The sequence below is a fragment of the Equus quagga genome, chromosome 20 (genome assembly GCF_021613505.1).
Source record: "Equus quagga isolate Etosha38 chromosome 20, UCLA_HA_Equagga_1.0, whole genome shotgun sequence".
NCBI lineage: Eukaryota > Metazoa > Chordata > Mammalia > Perissodactyla > Equidae > Equus > Equus quagga.
This window is the reverse complement of record NC_060286.1, coordinates 35,280,336-35,300,588: the sequence shown is the minus strand read 5'-3', so window position 1 is coordinate 35,300,588 and position 20,253 is coordinate 35,280,336. Positions and strand designations below refer to the sequence as shown.

Sequence of the window (20,253 nt, the reverse complement as noted above, 5' to 3'; positions counted from 1 at the left end):
GGCAGGCAGCGAATGAGGGAGGTTTCGTTTTACGGGAAAATGAAACTACAGACATTTTGCTCCTCCCTTTCCCAGTTAGGGGACAACAATGTAGTGATTATAGAGATGGGATTTGGTCACTGCATCTGCCGCAGTCAGTTCCTGTAAGATGGTTTGTCATTTAAATCAGGGATGGGGTATGCTGTCTGCATAATAAAGTTCATAAGAAATCTGATCACAGTTATATAGTAAAAGGATAGATATTAATTTCTAATGGAGACAAGAAGGTGATTTTCAGAATAATATTAATCCTTGCAATGTCCAGATGTTCAGTTATTCCAACAGTCTGTGCTTGGGCCAGCCCTGGTGGCCTAGTGGTTAAATTTGGTGCATTCCACTTCGGTGGCCTGGGTTCGGTTCCCGGGCATGGACTTAACACCACTCGTCCATCAGTGGCCGTGCTGTGGCAGTGGTTCACATAAAAAATAGAGGGAGATTGGCCACAGATATTAGCTCAGGGCGGATCTTCCTCAGCAAAAAACAAGCAAACAAAAGTCTATATTGAAGGCCCACCACGCAGGACACTGATCCAGGCCCTAAGATAGAGCAGGGACCATGCTAGACTCAAATATCTGACCTCATGGGGTTTACAAGCCAGTGGGGGAGATGAAACCAGAACGAAGTATACAGGATATTATTTGAAGAAGTGCTAAAGCAGATGAAGGTAGAGGAGTGAGCCAGGCAGAATTACGGAGCAAAGTTGTTCCAGGTAGAAGGAACAGAGATGGCAAAGAGCCCAGGTGGGAGAGGAACAGGCAGGAGGTCAGTGTGGCTACAGCAGGCGAGCAAGAGAGAGAGAGGCAGGAGCTGATGTCAGAGGTTAACAGGGAGCCAAGCTCCGTGAGGCCTCAGAAGCCACTGCAAGGACTCGATCTGGTGCTCTGAGCGAGATGGAAAGCTACTGCAGGACCCGACGCAGAGAAATGACAGGATAGGTTCGCTATGGCTGCTGCATTGAGAATAGACTAAAGAGAGAGGATTTCTGTAATTTAAATTTAAATATTCAGCCCAGGGAGTGTGACATAGACATGTTATTTTCATTAGTTTAAGCTACACTCTGGTGGTGATTTGCAGCCCTGTTCAGGATTCCACACACTCCCGATCAGCGACTTTCAGCCCTAGAGACTTTGGTAATTCACGTTGTGAATGTGTACGCTGTGGCATCACACCCTCAGCATCCCAACAACATTTTGGGTGGGGGAGTCCGTTCTGATTCTTCGGGGTGTTCACAACGGTGCTGAGGCTTCAGTCCCTTCTGGATGGAGTGACACATGGCCGGCACGTGGGCACGCTCTTCATGCAGCAAGTCTACAGAATTTCAGTAGTACATTCAACTTCTCCTAAAGCTTCTACCACCATCTCGTCCCAGCTCACTCTCCGATGATCACTTATTTCATCCAGAAGTTAGACACAATCAGAAAAGAATTCTCTTCCCAGCATCAAACCCACCAGCCCCCAGCATCTGTATCCCTATACTCTGCCTTCCCTCCCTTGCTCTGGATGAACAAGCCCAGCTCCTCCGGGTTTCATCCCCTCTTGCCTACTCCAAGACTTTGATCTTGCAGCTATTTGCTCTCTCTCTTGAATTCCCGAGAATGTAGCACTGAGTTTGGATGTCTTCCTGGAAGGTCTGCCTCTGGATGTTGAGAGCAGCTCAGCCCAGAATGGAGCAAAGTCCCAAACAATGAGGCAGCAAATGAGACAGGTTTTGTTTTTCCAGGAAACTGAAACCACAGACATCTTTCTCCTCTTTTGCCCAGTCAAGGGAAAAATCTAGTTATTGTGGGGGACTGGAATTGGCCACCCCAAGATATGTCTCTTTGGCATGAGGATTATTTTGGGCTGGTTACTTTTAAAAACTGCAGACAGGACAAGGGAAGTCGCTGTCGCCACAGTCGGAGCCGCGGCCGCCGGGAACAGCCGGGACCCCCCGCCTCACCGCCCCCGCCCAGCCTCTCGCGCCATGCCGTCGGAGAAGACCTTCAAGCAGCGCCGCACCTTCGAACAAAGAGTAGAAGATGTCTGACTTATCCGAGAGCAGCATCCTACCAAAATCCCGGTGATAATAGAACGATACAAGGGGGAGAAGCAGCTTCCTGTCCTGGATAAAACCAAGTTCCTTGTGCCTGACCATGTCAACATGAGTGAGCTCATCAAGATAATTAGAAGGCGCTTACAGCTCAACGCTAATCAAACCTTCTTCCTGTTAGTGAATGGACACAGCATGGTGAGCGTGTCCACACCGATTTCTGAAGTGTATGAAAGTGAGAAGGATGAAGATGGATCCCTGTATACGGTATATGCCTGTCAGGAGGCATTTGGGATGAAATTGTCAGTGTAAGACTAGAAAAATGCGTCTGTTCTAGAATTTTTTAAACCCTTACCAAGGAAAAACAAAGGGATGTTACCAACTGAGATCGATCCGTTCATCTAATCACAGATCATCAAAACAGTAGTGTTCCTGCCTAGGAGTTTTAGGAAGTTGTTTTTTTGTACTTAAAGCAGAAAAACTGAGCTGCAAATGAGCACATTCAGCTTTGGAAAACTATTATTTAACCTAGGCTGTCTTGTTTTCAAATTTAGAAGTTTAAAAATAAAATACTTTGCATTCTGAGTTGCCAATAAAACAGACCTTCAAGTTATTTTAATGCTCTTTCTCCAATAGGAATTTGCACTTTGAGCATTCAGAGACATGAGTCTCCTCTCCAGGTTCACAGAACCTGCAGACTTTTTATGCAAGGGTTTCTACTCAACTAGAGAAATCTTCCCAAGAGGATCTATAAGCATAAGTTGTCGAGCATAGCCCCCCAAAACGCATTTGCCATAATTGGCAAAAAGCAGGGCAAATGGGGGTGTCTGAGAAAACTCTGCACTGCGGTCTGAGGTTCCTGATTCCTGATAAGTCTCCCCCACGTCGACGCGCTTGCAGTGGGAGTATTTTGATTTGTTCCCTAGATAGTTACACACAGAAAAGCACCGCTGCTCACTAGGAACCTTGAATAATTTATCATTTTGATTTAGTTTCTCAAAAAGCCCAGAGAAAAAGAGCGACCTTTCTTCTGTTTTGGATGTTCTTTAAGAGCTCATAGCAGAGCCTGCTTGGGTAAATGAGCAAGCGGCTGGATCAGTTTCCTTCTTGAGGACAGTGCTGGGAGCGATGGGATACTGAAAGGAAAAGCATTACCATTCAGATGCGCTTCCTCCATCCTGTGGCTTAAAGCTGTAGATGATCCATGTTTTATGTTAAGTGTGTGATGAAAATATGTTATTAAAGTTACAGCATTTTTAAGAGTATTTCAGTTATCACTGTTAGGTTGACCCACCATCAGAATTCCCCACCAAGTGAATGTCAATGGTGAAGAAAACACAGCAAGAGGAGACGCGCGCTCTTCCAGATGTCAACGGCAAGAGTTAAACATTTTCCAAGTCCAAGTAGAACACATGACCAGTGCTTCCTCCTGCCTGCATGGGGTTCATATTTCCTGTGTCTGTGGGAGTCTCACAGACCACTTAGACTGTACGTGTCGCAGGTCACGATTTACCCTTGTGTATTTAGATGTGTGGAACATGTATTTGTTAGTGGAAGTTATCTTCGGGAACGGAGGGAAAAGCAATATTACTGCGTCTGGGCCCTCAACCCCCAACCTCCCGTCCGCTGCTCTTCCCGCTGCATGCCGCTGCCCACATGGCTAACTTTGAATATGTATATTTTTACATTATGTAAATCCTTAATCAGCCTGTCTTGTTTAGATTGTATATGCCATTATATCGGACATTCTTGTAACTGCTGTGTGATCAATAAGATTCCTGTAAGAAATTCTGCTTTTTAAAAAACAAAAATACCATGCTGAGAGGGGGAGCTTACATCCCACATTAGTGGGTGATCACTCTATTTATAGGATCTTTAAAACAAGTACATTTTAACAAACTAAGGTGAATAAAGGCACAACTAAAAACTGTCAAAAAAAAAAACTGCAGACAGGAAAGAAATTCTGAAAAGCAGAATTTACTTACCCTTCGTTAAGAGACATTTACATTGTAAAGGAAATCTCCTTTTGTAAAGGTGTCTCCCTCTCTGCACCAGGAAGGAGGCAGGGATGACCTTATCTCTAGAAACTTATCAATGCAGAAGGCAAGGACTCAATTCTGCATAATAACCTGACTCTTGTTTACTGTACCTTTCTGGTAATCTCCCATGATTGACTCCCCCACCCCCAACATCCTCCTTTGTCTTTAGCTGAAGATGATATTTAGGGTGGTGGCTTCAGCCATTTTAGTGAGTTGCTCAGGTTGCCTGAGCCTCTCCCATGTATACATCTTATAAAGCTTTGTTTAATTTTCTTCTGTTATTCTGTGTGATGTGAATTTAATTTGTTCTCTGGCCAGAAGAACCCAGAGCAGGTAGAGAAAATGTCTTCCTCCCCTACACTGCCATCGGAGGATGCATGTACCGGCATGCATCTTAGAGGCCAGCCAAGTAGACTGGGGTTCCGGGACTCTTTGTCTGGCTGTTTCAGCTCTCAGGGGAGTTTGTCATAAGGGGTCCCAGTTGCTTTTCATAGGGGCCTTTGTCGTCTCAACCTTTGTTGCTTGCTGTGCAATGAAGGCCTTTACTTTCTTAGATTATTTTTGGGAGTGAACTTTCTGGATCTCTTTTGTGTCCATGGTTAAGCTTATTGGTTGAGTTGCTGTTGAGATCCTACTCCTCAATGTGGCCAGACGATGGATCATTTAAATTGGGGAAACCTCTAAATTGGGGGGTGGGTGAATTGTGAGAGCTCTCATCATAATTTTTGGTACCTACGGTACCAAATGAAAAGGCCAAATTAAAAAGGAAACACACACACAAAAAATAATAATAATGAGTAGGCTTAAGACACTGACTCAGGGTACAATTGAATTGGTGAAATATAAAAGTGTAAGTGTTGATAAGATTACAAAGTTTGGAAAGCTTGAGCTGATTTTCTTTATATAAAGAGGTTATATCAACTTTGCCTGAGTATGTTTTAAAATGTCTGGCTGGGAATGCTTCCCTATCCAATAGTATAAGACCAAGACCTATTAAGCAAGTCCTGTCCATGGGCCCTGTCCCCACGCTATTCTCTGAATAAAGGAGCACTACTTCCAGACTTGAGAGTCCAAGAAATCTTTCTTTTTGATTCCTTGGCTCACCGAGCCCACTTGCTTCACCAGCTTGTGAGCTGAAGTTCTAGTCTTCCTTGTGCCTTTCTCTTTTTCAAGGATGGATCTAAAATCACTTCTCCATCGGGAACCTTCTCAGTCAGCTGTATGAATCCATGTTTGCTGCCCAGGGCTACTCTGTGGGGCAAATTGTGGCATTCAGCTTGAAGAGAATCAGTATCTTAAGCCTGAGGGTGATGGAGAATGAATTAATCCATTCCTTCCTAATCCTATCTTTAATATATAAATTTTACATGAGCACGGGTTGGCCACTTAAGTCATTAGGACGGTCGCCAACCTCCAAGACTCCCGTGGCAGGTTTCTTTTCCTAAGGCTGAATTGGTATCCCTCCCTATGGCTCCTAACCACACTCCGAACCGCAGGAAAGTCCTAGTCTGGACTCTGGTACAAGGAAAGTACCAAACTCTAACCTTTGGTTGAGTATGGCCACCCCTTCTTGGTAGAATGGATCCAGGATGCACCAGAGGATCCACACCAATAACGTTATTGATATAATATTGATAATGTTATTGATATAAATGTTTTGAAATTATATAACAGTCCTAAAATTCTAATCTGTCCTAGTTATCAGGCATAATTCTAATTATTATTTTAAGGTGTTGTATATCACAGAAATAAACAAGTTTCTCTGTCAATTGTCATTTTTAAGTTTTTTGTTATAGTTATTGCTTTACTCTGATGCTTTTTCCTTTTTCTGTAATTTCCTACCCAGTTCAGTTCTATGATCTGAAAGTTTATCAGAAAGCTGCATTCCAGAGTAAGTGTCAGTCTTTCCCATGAATCTCTCTGAAGCAATGAGAGTTCCTGTTATCTGTTGAGCTCCCAGTCTTCTCTGTCAGGAGGCGCCCAGAAGGCTGGCACCCAGCTTATAACATCCAGAATGGAGAGAGGAAGTTTCTTCTCAAGACCCCTACCAGCCCAAGGAAAGAAACACTGCCTGCTGACGCCTGGGGAGGGGGCACCCGCTGAAGCTTCAGCCCGATCACAGCAGGTCCCTGGGTTGACGAGAGCCACTCCTGCGGCTGAGCCTGTCATGGGACATCTGTGGAGGCTCAGACTGGAAGGGGAGCGATGTAGCCCCTCGTGTCTCTGGCCCTGTCCCTCCTTTCACCCCGGCCCTGGGACACTCACCCTCTGACACAAGTGCAGCTTCACCACCGGCTTCCCCCTCCTGCCCCTCCCAGGAGACCAGAGGACCCACGGGGGACACAGTGGCTGGTCTGAGGTTGTGGACAACAGCGGTGCAGAAAGGGGTCCTGCGGGGAGGGGAGTGTAGCGGGCTCGGGAGGGGTGTGGACGGAGGGTTGTGACTTTCATGGCACCTCCTGGGGGAGGGAGGAAGGGGCTTCTGTTTCCTAGGATCCCTGCCCTCGGTCCTCGGAGACCCCACAGCAACTCTGAGACACCCCTGGGGCACCCTAGCTAGCCACAGAGTGATCTAGAGTGCTGGCACCAGAGGATCCATACCAGTAACGTGAAATGTGGGTCTCCTGTGGTCAAGACACGGCCCAGGATCATGACATGGATGCGCACAGCATCCCAGGATGGGCTGAGCTGCCATCCCTCTTGCTAAGTTGGTAAAGAACCCGTGGGAAGTGACCAACGTCCTGATTCCGCTACTACCCATGATGGGCGCCTTCCCCCAGGTGAGGATGGTTCTTTTCTGGGTTATTTCCAGGAGATCTGGAGCCTTAAACTGGCTCCCTGCCCACCAGCTCCCTCCCAGCTGCCTCCTCGAGCACCTGGCCTGTTTTCAGGGAGATAAAATTATTTTTGTATTGAATCAGACAATTGCAAACTGATGAAGAGATTCAGGGTGGGGGTGAGTGGGAAGCTGGCGTACTTCAACAGGTTCCAGCATCTTCGGGCCAGGCCCAGCCAGACTCTCGAGTGTCTTGGATAACAGGGATTTCCTAGAGGAAAAGGTAAGTGAGAGGGACAATTTTTCAAAAGTGAAATTGTGCCAGGCTTTCCCTGACAAATTGCAAAGACTTAGGGACTGTCCACTGTTTTGGGAGATTTCCCCCTCGGGCCTTGGCATGAGGCCTTGTCCTGGGTAGCCAGGCTCGGGGTCCAGCCCCAAAGCTGAGCTGTGTTGTCTGCTGGGATTCCGACACACCTGGGCCTGTCTTGGGTCCTGGCAGGTGGGTCACTATGAGACAGACTGTGGGGCCTCCTGTCTGAGCCTCATCCTGAGGGACGAGGATGGACAAGGCCTGAACACAGCCGGATTTCAGGAACCATCTGCTAGAGTGCTGGCTGTGCGAGCTCAGCCCTGTGGGACGCTGAGGGGGGCCCGAGGAGAGGGCAGGAAGCTGCCCTGGGCTGAGACCCCGAGACGAGGAGTTGAGTGAAAGGTGACCCCAGGGAGCACCAACAGGGGAGTGGGAGATGAGACAGGGAAGGACAGGCAGCCAAGAAAGGGCCGTTAATGAGTGAGGCTGCACTGTGGGCATCTGAGGCTCGCTCCTGTTGGGAGACAGTGTGGGCCGGGCCTCACAGTTGGCCCCCTGAGGGGTGCGTATCCCCCGACTAAAATCCATCACTGGCTGAGGGCTATTCTGGGGGCACCAACACCTCGACACTTCCAGCCTGCCTTGTAGGCCTCAGGGGCAGGACCCAGGAGGGACAGTCACAGGTGCTGGTAGCAGGGTGCCCAGCAGGTACTGGGAGAGTGAGTGCCGGGGATACAGGCAAGGCTCCTGCAGTGTCTGCTGCACCAGCTCAGGAGAGACAGAGGTGGCAGTACTTATACCCAGAAATAGAGACGCCTCCTGTATGGGCCTATAGTGGGAGGTCGGTTTTGTCAGGAGTTGAGCTGGGTCTGGGCTTTTTTGCTGCTCCGGCTGCTGTCACTGCTCCACCAGTGTTCTGCCACACACCCATCTAGGTGAGCAGTGTGGGATAGGCTGCTGAGAGACCAAAGAAAAGGCCGGGAGGCAGCGAACGAGACATGTGTGTTTATTGGGAGTTACTTACATGGATGGTCCAGTGGCAGCCGGCTGGACAGCATCGTGCCCCCGCTACCGCCCCCTGAGAGAAGCCAGCTTAAGTAGGCAGTGGAAGAAAGGCTGCGTGCTTACCAAGGGGGACTGTCCGTATGCGACCTGCATTCCAAGGACCAGTACCCCCACCACCCCCAGCCGAGGGCCTCCGTGTTCCCTCAGACCATGAGGGTCTTGGGGCTAACTCTCCCACAGGAAAGCAGCTGGGTTGGCCAAGCCCAGGACTGTTATCATCGTGAGTGCTGGCATGTAGACCAGACAAGGAGCCTCAAGGACACATGACCTTTAAAGGGGCACACCAGCTAATGCCCCTACAACCAGCTTCTCATCAGCATTTCCTTGTGCTTCTCATGGACGCTGCTCTTTCTCAGCATCTGCTCACCCAGGATTCAGACGTCCATTTGGTGTGTGCATCTTGGAGAGAGTCCCTCTGCACCCCTGCTCCACCCACAGTGTAGACATTTGTTGCTTGTTACTTGCTGGCCTGGCGGCGGGGGCAATGGGGTTCTCTGTGGTCCCTTCTAGCTCAGTCTGAGCAGGCCCTGGGGGCCTGGGCCTGGGGGTGGGGTTTTCTTAAAGTTGCCCCACTCCAGTGGTGGGCAGGTTCTAATTGTCTGGGCCCAGGAAGGTTGAGCACCCCAACCTGAGTGGCAGAGGTTTTTTCTCTTTTTTTGTCCCATCAAGAGAGATTTTTTCCTGTGTTCTGGCGTCTACGGATTTTCCTGCGCTTCCCCCAGCCCCATAGGGGGAGAACGAAGGTGGCGAGCTGCCACTCCCCTCCTCCAGTCCTGCTCAATGAGGGAGGTTTTCTCTGGGTTTCTGCCTGCCTCCAATCTTTCTTGGGAGCACCCAGCAGGTCCTTGCAGAAGAAGCTGCAGGTTGGCTTGAAGCATCCTTGCATCTGTAGCTCCCCAGGGTTCTATGCTCGTTCACGCTGGCCCATACTCGCCCTTGAGCTCTCAGTTAAGACTTGTAGCTGACTTCTCGCCTGCATGTGCTGCGGCCCCACCTTCCTCCATGCTCTGCCCCAGGTGGCTCAGTGCTGTCCTTGGAGGCACCTGGCTCTCCTGAGAGTTCGGGCCATCTGGCGACCCTGCACTTCAGCTCAAGAGAAGTTATGATTTTGTAGGTCGTCTGGCTTTTTCTTGGTGTCAGGTAGGAGTGATGCTCTCTCCACTTTCGACATCCTCAGCAGGCTTCCTTCTCGATGTGTTGACGAGTGGGCTACAAAATGCAGCATGTGCTCCCTGGAGGCGCCCTCAAGACTATCTACTGAAGTGTAAGCAGAAATCGTAGAACTTCTATTTCTTTCTGTTTTGTATCTCATCCTTAAAAAAAAAACTCCAGAGAATCAGACCTCTCTGGCAGGAAGTGAGCCCTCTCTGGAAGCGAATGGACTGAGGGGACACCCAGAGTGCTTGTCACCAGACATGGCATAGTGATGGTTCCTGACTCGGTCTCCTCCCCGTGAAGGGCCCAGAGCCCCATTGAACACCGGGCATACTGTCCTGGCCGGGTGTTTCCTTGTTGGCCTCCCCACAGGACTTTGAGGCAGGCAGGCAAAGGCCGGTGTCTTGTTCATCTCTGCATGTCAAGTGCCCATTCACAAGGGAGGGCAGAGGGCTCTGTGCCCAGTGGCTTAATATGCATCTGGTACCCACACCCCAGCCTCCCAACAGGAACCACTCTCAACTCCATTGTTGAATGAGGGGTAAACTGACGCCCCTGGAAGGCCCAAGAATGGCCCTGGCTTACATAACCCATCCCTTGTAAGCCTCGACCAACCAAAGCCTCCTGCCAACTGATCTGTGCTTGGTCAGCCTGCCTCCTCCCTCTGCCCCCCTACAAGGCAGGCTGGGGGAATGGGGAGAACCAGAAACCTCCCATTCACATCCCCCCAACCAGGGCTGCAAGGAGCAAAGACAGGGAGGTGCATCTGCCACGATCTTTATTTCTCAGGCTTCTCTAATCTGAGTGGGGCTTTTGGTTCTTGGGGTCCGACTTGGGCACATTTTCTTCTGGCTGGTCCTCGTCTGCCTGGCTCCCCTGGTGAAACGGGACTTTTATGAACTTTGCAGCAAGGCCCCCAATAGTTGACCCAGCGGAGGCCAGGAGGACGTTGGATGACATGGAGAGTCCAGCAGCCCCTGAGGAAGAGACAGAGGGTGGGCACAGGGAACCTTCAGTGGTCAGCAGCCTGGGCCCCTCAGGAGGCCCAGAGATCCTACCTGGATCCTTCCTCTAGGTCCTGACACCCCCAGGGCTCTGCTTTGGGCAAAGGATACTGGGGGCTGAGAAATAGAAGAGAGAGATGAATTCACAGGAAGTGAGAGACAGAGGAGAGTCAGACACAGACCCCAAGAGCTACAGGGTCCCTCACTTTACACAGGAAGCTAGGAGGCTCAGAGAGGGGAGGGGTCCTGCCTAGGCCACCCAGCTGTCAGATTTGGGTAGGGCTGGATCCAGAGCTCTGGGCTCCTTCCCTTCTTCTCCCTTCAGAACCCCTCATGCCTCCACTCCCACCCCAAACCTCACTCAGAAGGAGCCAGAGAGAAGACAGTTAGGGAGAAACCGAGGACCAGGGATGTTGAGGACCCTGGAACTGGAGGGAGGGGCCAGGCCCTCCCTCAGGCTTAGCCTCTGGGCTGAATCCTCTCCTGGCTCTGGCCTCCTCTCCCTCCTCCTCCTGCTGGGGACACTCACCCACGGACTGCAGAGTGGCCACCAGGCTGCCGGCTGCAACGCCACCCCCGTTGGCGATGGCGGCCGCGGACATCATCTTGGCTGCTATGGAGGAGGCGACGATTCCTGCCCCCGTGAAGCCCATGGCGCCCAGCACCACGGGCACAGCTGCCACGGCCACAACTGCAGGGAAGAGGAGCTTTGGGGTCGGCTCCATGAGAGGGACTCCCCAGATCTCCCTGACATCTTCCTGGGGGATGAAGTGGGGAGTCTGCTTTGCTCTTGTGAGAGTCATGGGGCAGGAATGGGGGCCTGAGGCAAAGGAAGGCTGTAGATGTGGAAACAAGCGAGGGGACGGGCTCACAGGAGAACCTGGATCCCAGTTCTGTTTGTGCCTCTTTTTTGCTGTGAGCCTGGGCCTCCTTTGCTCACCCACCCTTCCTGGGCCTCAGTTCCCCTTGTGTAACGTAAATTAGATCGAAACATGCAGTGGTCTTCAAACTTCTCCTTTTGGCTAGGAAATTACTCTCTCCCCCCAAGCACAAGGTCAACAGAAGATACATCAGAGCTGCTCTTCTGAAGAGGTGATGGGGTGGGGTCTTCTGCCCTCTGCCCCTGAGGGCCCTGTAGCACTGTGTGGGGGTCTCCCCAGGGCTCCTTTATATCTACAGAGCAGTTTAGTCATAGAACTTTCCACAATGATGGAAATGTTCTGTATCTGCACCATCCAATATGGTAGCCACATGTGCTATTGAGCACTTGAGATGTGGCTAGTGTGACATAAACATTTTTATTTTCTTTAATTCTGGCCACCATATTGGAGGACGCTGGCCTAGGGCACAGGTGGAACCCTCTGCGTTCGCTGCACGAGGTGCCTGGGTTTGTAATAAGTTCTGAGGAACCAGACACAGCTCAGCTTACACATTCCCTACAGAGCTCTGGATGACCTCACTGGCCCTGCTTTCTAGGGGAGGAATCGTGGGCTCAGACAGATCACTGGCTCACCCAGGATCGCATGGTTTGCACTTGGGAGAAGCTGAGGGTAGATCTGGGATGCTGTTTATGGCTTTGCTTTGGTTCCTGTGCTCCAAGGTTCTTGTCACCCTGAGTATCCCACTGCTATCCCCTCCCTACTCCACCCCTCCCCACCCACATCTTGGGGCTTGAGGGAATTCTGGGCTTGGTCAAGCCCAGTTTCTCCCAGAGACCCAGGGCCAGAGGCAGATGGGGGCCTCAGCTCCTTCCTCAAGAGACTCACCTCCTCCGATCACAGCTCCAGCAGCAACCTTGGCTGGAGACAAAAGGAACATCTGTGAGTGCCTCGCACTGGCCTCTCCTGCATTCCTGGATGCTGCCTATGGTGGGGGAGGGCTCTATGGACTTGGAACCACAGGAGAGAATGGCCTCTGCCTGGCCTCCTTCTGCTTTTTCAGGGAAGTCTGAGTTACTGAGAATGCAGAGGTGGATGGAGGATGTCCCGGCTCTGTGATGCTCCAGATGGGGAAAGGCCCCTGCCTTCACAAAGCTCCATGCTGCTCTTAATGCAAATACACTCAGTATCTTTTTCTCAAAAATACAAAAATAGCATCATGGTGGAGTGAGCCTTCCCAGTAATCTCTCCCCTCCACCATACAATGAAAAAGACATTCATAGTCCAACAGAGGACATCCAAACACAACACAAAAGAGGTCTGAGAGACCCACGCAGCCATACAATGGAGGTCAGAGAGGCTGGAGCCCCGTCTTGGAGGAGGTGGAATGGGGTAGGAGAAAACTTCGCTCCCTCCCCATAAGACTGCAATCTGGGACCATGCAGCCTCTGAGAGGGAAGGAAAGGGGGAGGGGAAGACTGTTTGTGGGAAGATCAAAGATCCCCAAGGTCCCTCACAGCCTAGGGGAAAGCCCCTACCGAGGTGAAAGCTAACATGGGGGTGACCTCAACAAGCCAACACCCCAGGAGAGCAGACAGGGAGGGCAGAGCAAGCAAACCCTGAGAGCACACAGGAGAAAGTGGCCCTCCCCCACCCACCCAGCGCTGGCTCCAGTGCCTGGAGTTCAGTGGAAGCAGAGAGCTCAGAATACGTGGCTCTTGACCCCCTAGCCAGTGGCAATAGGTGGTAACTGAGACCAAATAATACCACGATGTGCAAAAATAGAGCCACACCCTTTAGCAGTATCAAAAATTATATTAAATCTCCAGACCAGAGAGAAAATGAGAAGTACCCAGAAATCAGTCCTGAGGACACAGAAATATATAATCTAAATGACAGAGAATTCAAAATAGCTATCATCAAAAAACTCAATGACTTAAAAGAGAATGTAGAGAAACAACTCAACAAGTTCAGGAGCTACTTCACAAAAGAGATTGAAACTATAAAGAAGAATCAATCAGACACATTGGAGGTGAAAGACACAACAGAAGACAGAAAACAAAATATGGATTCCCTGAACGGTCTAGCAGACATCATAGAGGAGCCAATCAGCATAACCAAGGATAGACATGTTGAAATGCTCCAGATAGACGAGGAGAGGGAACTAAGACTAAAAAGAAAGTCTCCGAGAAATATCCTACTCAATTAGGAAATGCAACATAAGAATTATAGGTATTTCAGAGGGAGAAGAGAAGGAGAATGGAGCAGAAAGCTTGTTCAAAGAAATAATAGCAGAGAACGTCCTAAACCTGGGGAAAGAGATGGAAATCCTTTTGGAAGAGGATGCAAGATCTCCTAAATATGTCAATGTAAAAAGACCTACTGCAAGGCATATAGTAGTGAAATTGGCAAAACTGAATGACAAAGAAAAAATACTAAAGGCAGCAAGGCAGAAGAAAATAACCTACAAAGGAACCCCTATCAGGCTTTCAGCGGATTTCTCTGCAGAAACCTTAGAGGCTACAAGAGATTGAAATGACATATTCAAATCTTTGAAGGACAAAAACTTTCATCCAAGAATACTCTGTTCAGTGAAAATATCCTTCAGATATGATGGAGAAATAAAACCTTTCCCAGATAAACAAAAGCTAAGTAAGTTCATAGCCACAAGACCCACCCCCATGAGAAATCCTCAAGATGGCCCTCATACCTGGAAAAAAAATGAGAACGAATGATTTCCTGAAGGCCAGGTTCTGTTCCATTGATCTGTGTGCCTGTTTTGTACCAGTACCATGCTGTTTTGATCACTATGGCTTTGTAGTACATTTTGAAGTCAGGGGTTGTGATACCTCCAGCTTTGTTCTTTTTTCTCAGGATTGCCTTAGCAATTCGGGGTCTTAGGTTGCCCCATATGAATTTTAGGATTCTTTGTTCTATTTCTGTGAAGAATGTCATTGGGATTCTGATTGGGATTGCATTGAATCTGTAGATGGCTTTGGGTAGTATGGACATTTTAACTGTGTTTATTCTTCCAGTCCCTGAGCACGGAATCTCTTTCCATCTCTTCGTGTCATTATCAATTTCTTTCAGTGATGTCTCACAGTTTTCATTGTATAAGTCCTTCACCTCCTTGGTTAAATTTATTCCTAGGTACTTTATTCTTTTAGTTGTGATTGTAAATGGAATTGTATTCTTGAGTTCTCTTTCTGTAAGTTTGTTATTAGAGTATAGAAAAGCAACTGATTTTTGTCAGTTTATTTTGTACCCTGCAACTTTACTTGAAGACATTACGCTAAATGAAATCAGCCAGTCATAAAAAGATAAATACTGCATGATTCCCCTTACATGAGGTTCCTAGAGTAGTCAAATTCATAGAAACAGGAAGTTGAATGGTTGCCAGGAGCTGGGAGGAGGAAGGAATGAGGAGTCAATGTGTAACATGAACAGAGTCTTTCAGTTTTGCGAAATGAAAAGAGTTCTGGAGATGGGTTGCATGACAATGCCAATATACTTAACACTATTGAACTGTACACTTAAAAATGATTAAATTCGTAAATTTTATGTGACATGTATCTTGCATGATTAAAAAAAACAGAGTGCACTTTTTGCTGCCCTGCCCCTGGCGGGCCACACCTTAGGAGTGAGACTGCTCTGCAAGGGTGTCTCCTGGGAGAAGGACATTAATGACCAGGCCATAAGGCATCAAGGGAGGAGGATAACTGGGGAAATGAAACTTACTCATGCCCTGTGTGCCATGGGGCTAACAGGTCAGCGCACTAGCAGTGGCCTTTGGGAAATATCTGAGCCTGAGCTTATGCCTGCTGGCTGACCAGGGTCCTGAGCAGCAGACGCTTGTGAAGAACCTAAGGCCAGTATGAAGGGTCTCTCTGCCACCTCACTGTACATGACCTGGCTCTGGGAGACCCCTGAGAGTGACCTAATCCCACCTCTGCACTTAGAAACAAATCAATAAGGCCCAGAGAGGGCATGTGACTGGCTCTGGGTCACTCAGCAAGTCAGCAGCAGAGCCAAGACCTGAAGCACAGTTCCTCTGATTCTGGAGCATCATTTACTTCATCTCCCATGTACACTGTGTCCTATTTCTGACAGTGTGGGTGTAGTAGAGATTCCATCAGGGACGTGTGCCTTAATACTGACAACTTAGAAGGTTGAGCTGAGCAGTAGGGGTGGGGTAAGGTCTGGTGGATTGGTGCCCAGGGCCCAGTTACCTGCAGTGGAGGAGAATTTCCTGCCTTTATCCTTGGGTGGGTCTGTAGGGTCAGAGTCAGAGTCCGGGTCAGAGCCAGAGTCCGAGTCAGATCCATCCGGCCCCTGCGGTGGCCCCCCAGGAGAACCCGCTGAGGCCTCAACCACGTTGGATGACTGGGAAGGTTTCTCCTCCTCTGGAAAAGGAGAGGTGGAGGCCACAATGGGGTGGGCAGCTGTGGGACTGGAGGCCCCAGGCTCCTGAGGAGAGCATGAGGCCCAGAGGCCCCACACGACGCTCCCCCCCTGCCATTTCCTGAAGCTCCCAAGAATTTTGATGCGGGGAGGGGACCTCAGCGGCAGCTGCACTGAGAGGTGACGGGAACGCTTGGAGGTGAACCCAAGGAGAAGACAGAGAAAGGGAGACCTGGCCACCAACCGAGAGCTCGCAGGTCCCTCACTTCACAGAGGGGGAGGCTGAGGCCCAGGAGGGAAGAGACTTGCTCAGACACCGTGTACCTCAGGGGCAGCTCCAGGCCAGAACCCAGAGCCTGTCTGCCCCAGGCCACACATTCCAAGCCCTGGGCCCCCTCACCCTCCAGGGCGTCCCCAAGGGCACTCACCATCCAACTGAAACTCCTGCAGAAGGGGGTCAGCAGCAACTCCTTCCCTGTTTTCTATGGCTTTAGCTGACATCTCGGTGGCAGTGTGGGGACACCACGTGCAGAGCCTACGGCCACCACTGTCTTTCCCAGAAACAGAGTATGAAAACCGAAAGTGCCCTGCCTGGTTTGTGATGGACTGGGGAGGGGACAGAGCACCTCTCTGTTGCCCTGAGCCCTGCCCTCCATCCTATGGCAGTCTGTGGGCCACTTCCAGCATGCCCCCCAAATCTGCACTGACCGCTGCTTTTAAAGTTAGTGACTTTGCTTGGCTCCCTGATCTTCAGGGTTCTGTTCAACTCTAATGTCCCATCTCTGTCCCCTGCCCTCGCCCCCCCACCCAGCCTAAGTCTTAGGGCTTGAGAGTGACCTGGGTTGGGACACACTGGTTTCTCTCAAAGACTCAGAGGAAAGGCTGGCCCAAGCCCCCTCCTGGCACATACTCACCTCGGCCCACAACAGCTTGGATGGAGGCAAAGAGGGGTGCCTGCCCCCACCCCTTCCCCACTTCCCAGGCCCCACCTACCTTGGGAGGTAACTGCCTGAGGATGCACAGCAGTGTCTGAAGTCCTGTGTGGAGAGGCTGCTAAGGACTCCAGCCAGCTAAATAGTTCCAGCCTGGGTGAAGTTCAACCCCACAAGCCTCTCATCCGGGGCTTGGTGCCAGTTAGACCTCACCTTTGCCCTGCTGACACAAGGATGGAATGAGTGTGGGCTGGTCTTCTTCAGGATAGCCCAATTCCAACATGTTCCAGAGTCAGGAGCATTACTTTCCCTCTCAAAATCCCCTTCTTGGATATGTAAGAAACGCATAGTCCTCCTTTTCATTACACTTGGACTGCATATCTTATGAACTTCATTTTTCATGAGATTACCTCTCCTGGCTCCCCCAAGATGTACAAATTTACAATACAAAATATTTAAAATTCTCCAACAAAAGGCACAGAGCCCTAATCCCGTATCTATAATAACCAGGGAGGACACATGGGTTGCTGGTTAACAGCATGATCTCTGACCAGTGGCCTGGGTTGGAATCCTTACTAGTTGTGACCTTGGGCAAGTTCATTAACGTTGATGCGCCTTAGCTTGATGACACACAGGCAGTCAGAAAATACACCTATTGTGACATTTACTTGGTTCTGTCCCACACCCGTAGTGGAATAAGTCTCATGAAAGTATAGATTTGCCTGTGTTTTTCTCTTGGGTCAGTATTCAGGAGCTCAGTAAATATGTTTTTGGGAGGTTTTTTTGGTGAGGAAGAGTGGCCCTGAGCTAACATCTGTTGCTAATCTTCCTCTTTTTTTTCTCCCCAAAGCCCCAGTATATAGCTGTATATCCTAGTTGTAGGTCATTCTAGTCCTTCTATATGGGATGCCACCACAGCACGGCTTGATGAGTGCTGTACAGGTCTGCACCCAGGATGCCGACTGGTGAACCCCAGGCCGCCGAAACAGAGTGCACAAACTTAACCACTGGGCCACGGGGCTGGCCCCAGTAAATACGTTTTGAATGAAAGAAAGAATAAGGAGAAGAAAGAGGAAAGTGAGAATCGCAGTGTGAAGCTGGGGAAGAAGGGAAGGGCAGGAAATGAACAAAGTGGCAGAATTAGGGGCAAGAGAGGCCAATGCTTGGGATATCCTTGAACGTTGAAGGCAATGAGGTTTTGCCCCTGGTGCCAGATGAGATGAGGCAGCCAGACCAGGGCCCTGCCCGCCCCGCAGCCCCCAGCCTCATTTTGCTTTGGAACAACAACCCAAACAGTTCAGCCACAACTGCTCCAGTTTGTCTAGGATCCTGCCTGAGCACCATCCCTGGGACAAGTCGGGGAGAGGTTTCCAGAGCTAGGTTGTGGGACCTCCTCTTCTCTATCAGTTGGTATCGACTCTCCCTCGTGGAAGAGTGCAAGGCATTGTCAACGCAAATAATCCATAACCAACCTATAAATCAAAATTAGGATGAGTTTATTATGAGCTAGAGTCAGGATTATAACCCAGGAAGGCCTTAGAAGGTGTTCCAGAGAAGCATGGGTTTCAGTAGTCTTACATCTTTTTAGAACAAAGAAGATACATTAAACACACCCAGGACACATTTTCAAAGAGGTATTCAGTTGCAAATTAGCAGGTCAACATGACCATGATGTCAGGAAAGGGACTAACCCAGGCATTACCAACAGGGTGTAGGAGGGAGGGCAAGGATGCCTTCTTTATCTGGAGAGAGATTCCTTACTTTCATCTGATTTTGGATTCGCCAAGCTTCCATGATCACTGTGAGCCAGCTCCTCAAAATAAATCTCTCACTCTATGTATACATATCCTGTTGGTTCTATTTCTCTGGACAGCCCTAACTAATACGGATGCTTTTGTCAGTTTTTCAGAGGTCTCCAGAGAATCTTCACCGTGCACCATTTTGACCTCTCAAGATGGTCCCCAAGTCTTACGTCAGGGATCCAACTTCTAGTCTCTCTCTGGTGAGGTCCCCTTTCTCACCAAACAGCCCTGGTAGGAGAGGTTCTGTCAAGACAACCCCCCAACCCTCCAAGGCGTGTAACTAGCCCACAGAGATATCAACTCTGATATCAGTTTCCCCACATTAAACCCAGCATATATGGGGTTAAAACTAAAACACTCATTCCCTGCTTACTCTCTGGCTTCCTGGCTCCAGAATCCACTATCCTCCATGGAGACAGACACTGTCAAGGACAAGCACCCGGACTATCTCCTCCCACAAAGAGATATGGGTTGGTGGGAAAGCTGCTGACCAGGAAGGTCATGAGCTCCCTCTTGTCTGCAAGTGTCTCAAGGCCAAAGACAGGCTGGTGGGAAAGCTCCGACCAGCAAGGCCATATGCTCCCCCTCCCCTACCTAAAACCCCAAATAAAAACCCTTCCTTTTAGCTTTTCGGGGAGTTTGGGATTTCAGCGTTAGCTGCCCTCTCTCCTTGCTCAGCGCTGTGCAAAAATAAAATTCCTACTTTCTTTCACCACACCCAGTGTCAGAGACTGGCTTGCTGTGCAACGGGTGAGCGAACTCACTTCAGGTTCGGCAACAACAGGGGACAGGAATCTTTGTCCTGCCACGGAGGGACATGCAGCCTTCCTCCTCACTCTGCCATCAGAGACAGCTCCAGTCTCTCATAATCAGATTTTTTTTTTGAGGAAGATTAGCCCTGAGCTAACCTCTGCCGCCAATCCTCCTCTTTTTGCTGAGGAAGACTGGCCCTGAACTAACATCCATGCCCATCTTCCTCAACTTTATACTGGGACACCTGCCACAGCATGGAAGCCTGTGCCATGTCTGCACCTGGGATCTGAACTGTCAAACCCCAGCCTCTGAGAAGCGGAACCTGCGAACTTAACCACTGTGCCACCGGCAGGCCCCACATCATCAGATTTTTTGAGGCACCACTTAGGCACAGGCTCTATGCCACCCACACTCTTGGGGACACACTGGCAAGTTCCCCCAAGTAATGAATTAAGCTCTGTCCCATGGTGGCTCCACAGGGGGTGGAGAGGCTTGCCTGACCTCAGCTTGGTGAATTCTCCCATTGTCCTTTAGGACTTCCCAAGGTCACCAGACACATAGACAGTGTATGGGAAAGGTTTCCCAGATGGTCCGGTGATACCCACATGGAAAAGGTGATTATCTATCGTGAAGCTGATTTCTCTGCATATGACAAAGGAGCCAGTTTAGCCTGGTTATTAAAGCATGGCCTTTGGAGTCAGGCCAACCTACCCCAACCATCAGTGAACAACAGACGAGGCACGAAAACACTGGGGAAAATAGCACCTCCAATACAGCATTTAGCATAAATGCTAAAATGTTTGCAGGGCTCCAGGCACATAGTAGGTACCCAATAAGCGTATAGCCACTGCACTGAAAGTAGAACCAAGAAAACTTACGCTCCGGCGCGTGAGCGGCCGCAGAGTCCTTGCGGATGGAGTAGACCCGGACTGCTTCCTAACCCCGGAAGAGGCCCCGCGCGACCGAGACCCGCTTGCCACGTCTCCGCGCTCCCGCACGCGCACTGCCAAGGTCTGCAATCCCGCGCGGCAGCGAATCAGGTCGCGGCGTCTAGGGCGGGGGCGGGA

At 49.9% G+C, this 20,253-nt stretch overlaps 1 protein-coding gene and 1 pseudogene across 1 annotated transcript; one reads left to right on the top strand and one right to left on the bottom strand.

Moving 5' to 3' along the window:
• Positions 1 to 1,934: 1,934 nt before the first annotated feature.
• LOC124230936 (microtubule-associated proteins 1A/1B light chain 3B-like) lies at positions 1,935 to 2,666 on the top strand (annotated as a pseudogene).
• Positions 2,667 to 10,177: 7,511 nt separating this feature from the next.
• LOC124231051 (interferon alpha-inducible protein 27-like protein 2) lies at positions 10,178 to 20,204 on the bottom strand. The gene is given in 8 exon segments (XM_046647692.1): positions 10,178 to 10,236; positions 10,239 to 10,393; positions 10,950 to 11,111; positions 12,187 to 12,219; positions 15,528 to 15,701; positions 16,128 to 16,250; positions 16,693 to 16,851; positions 20,065 to 20,204. Coding segments are annotated over 6 exon segments (639 nt in total). The 5' UTR covers positions 16,201 to 16,250; positions 16,693 to 16,851; positions 20,065 to 20,204; the 3' UTR covers positions 10,178 to 10,194.
• Between the last annotated feature and the right edge of the window lie 49 nt (positions 20,205 to 20,253).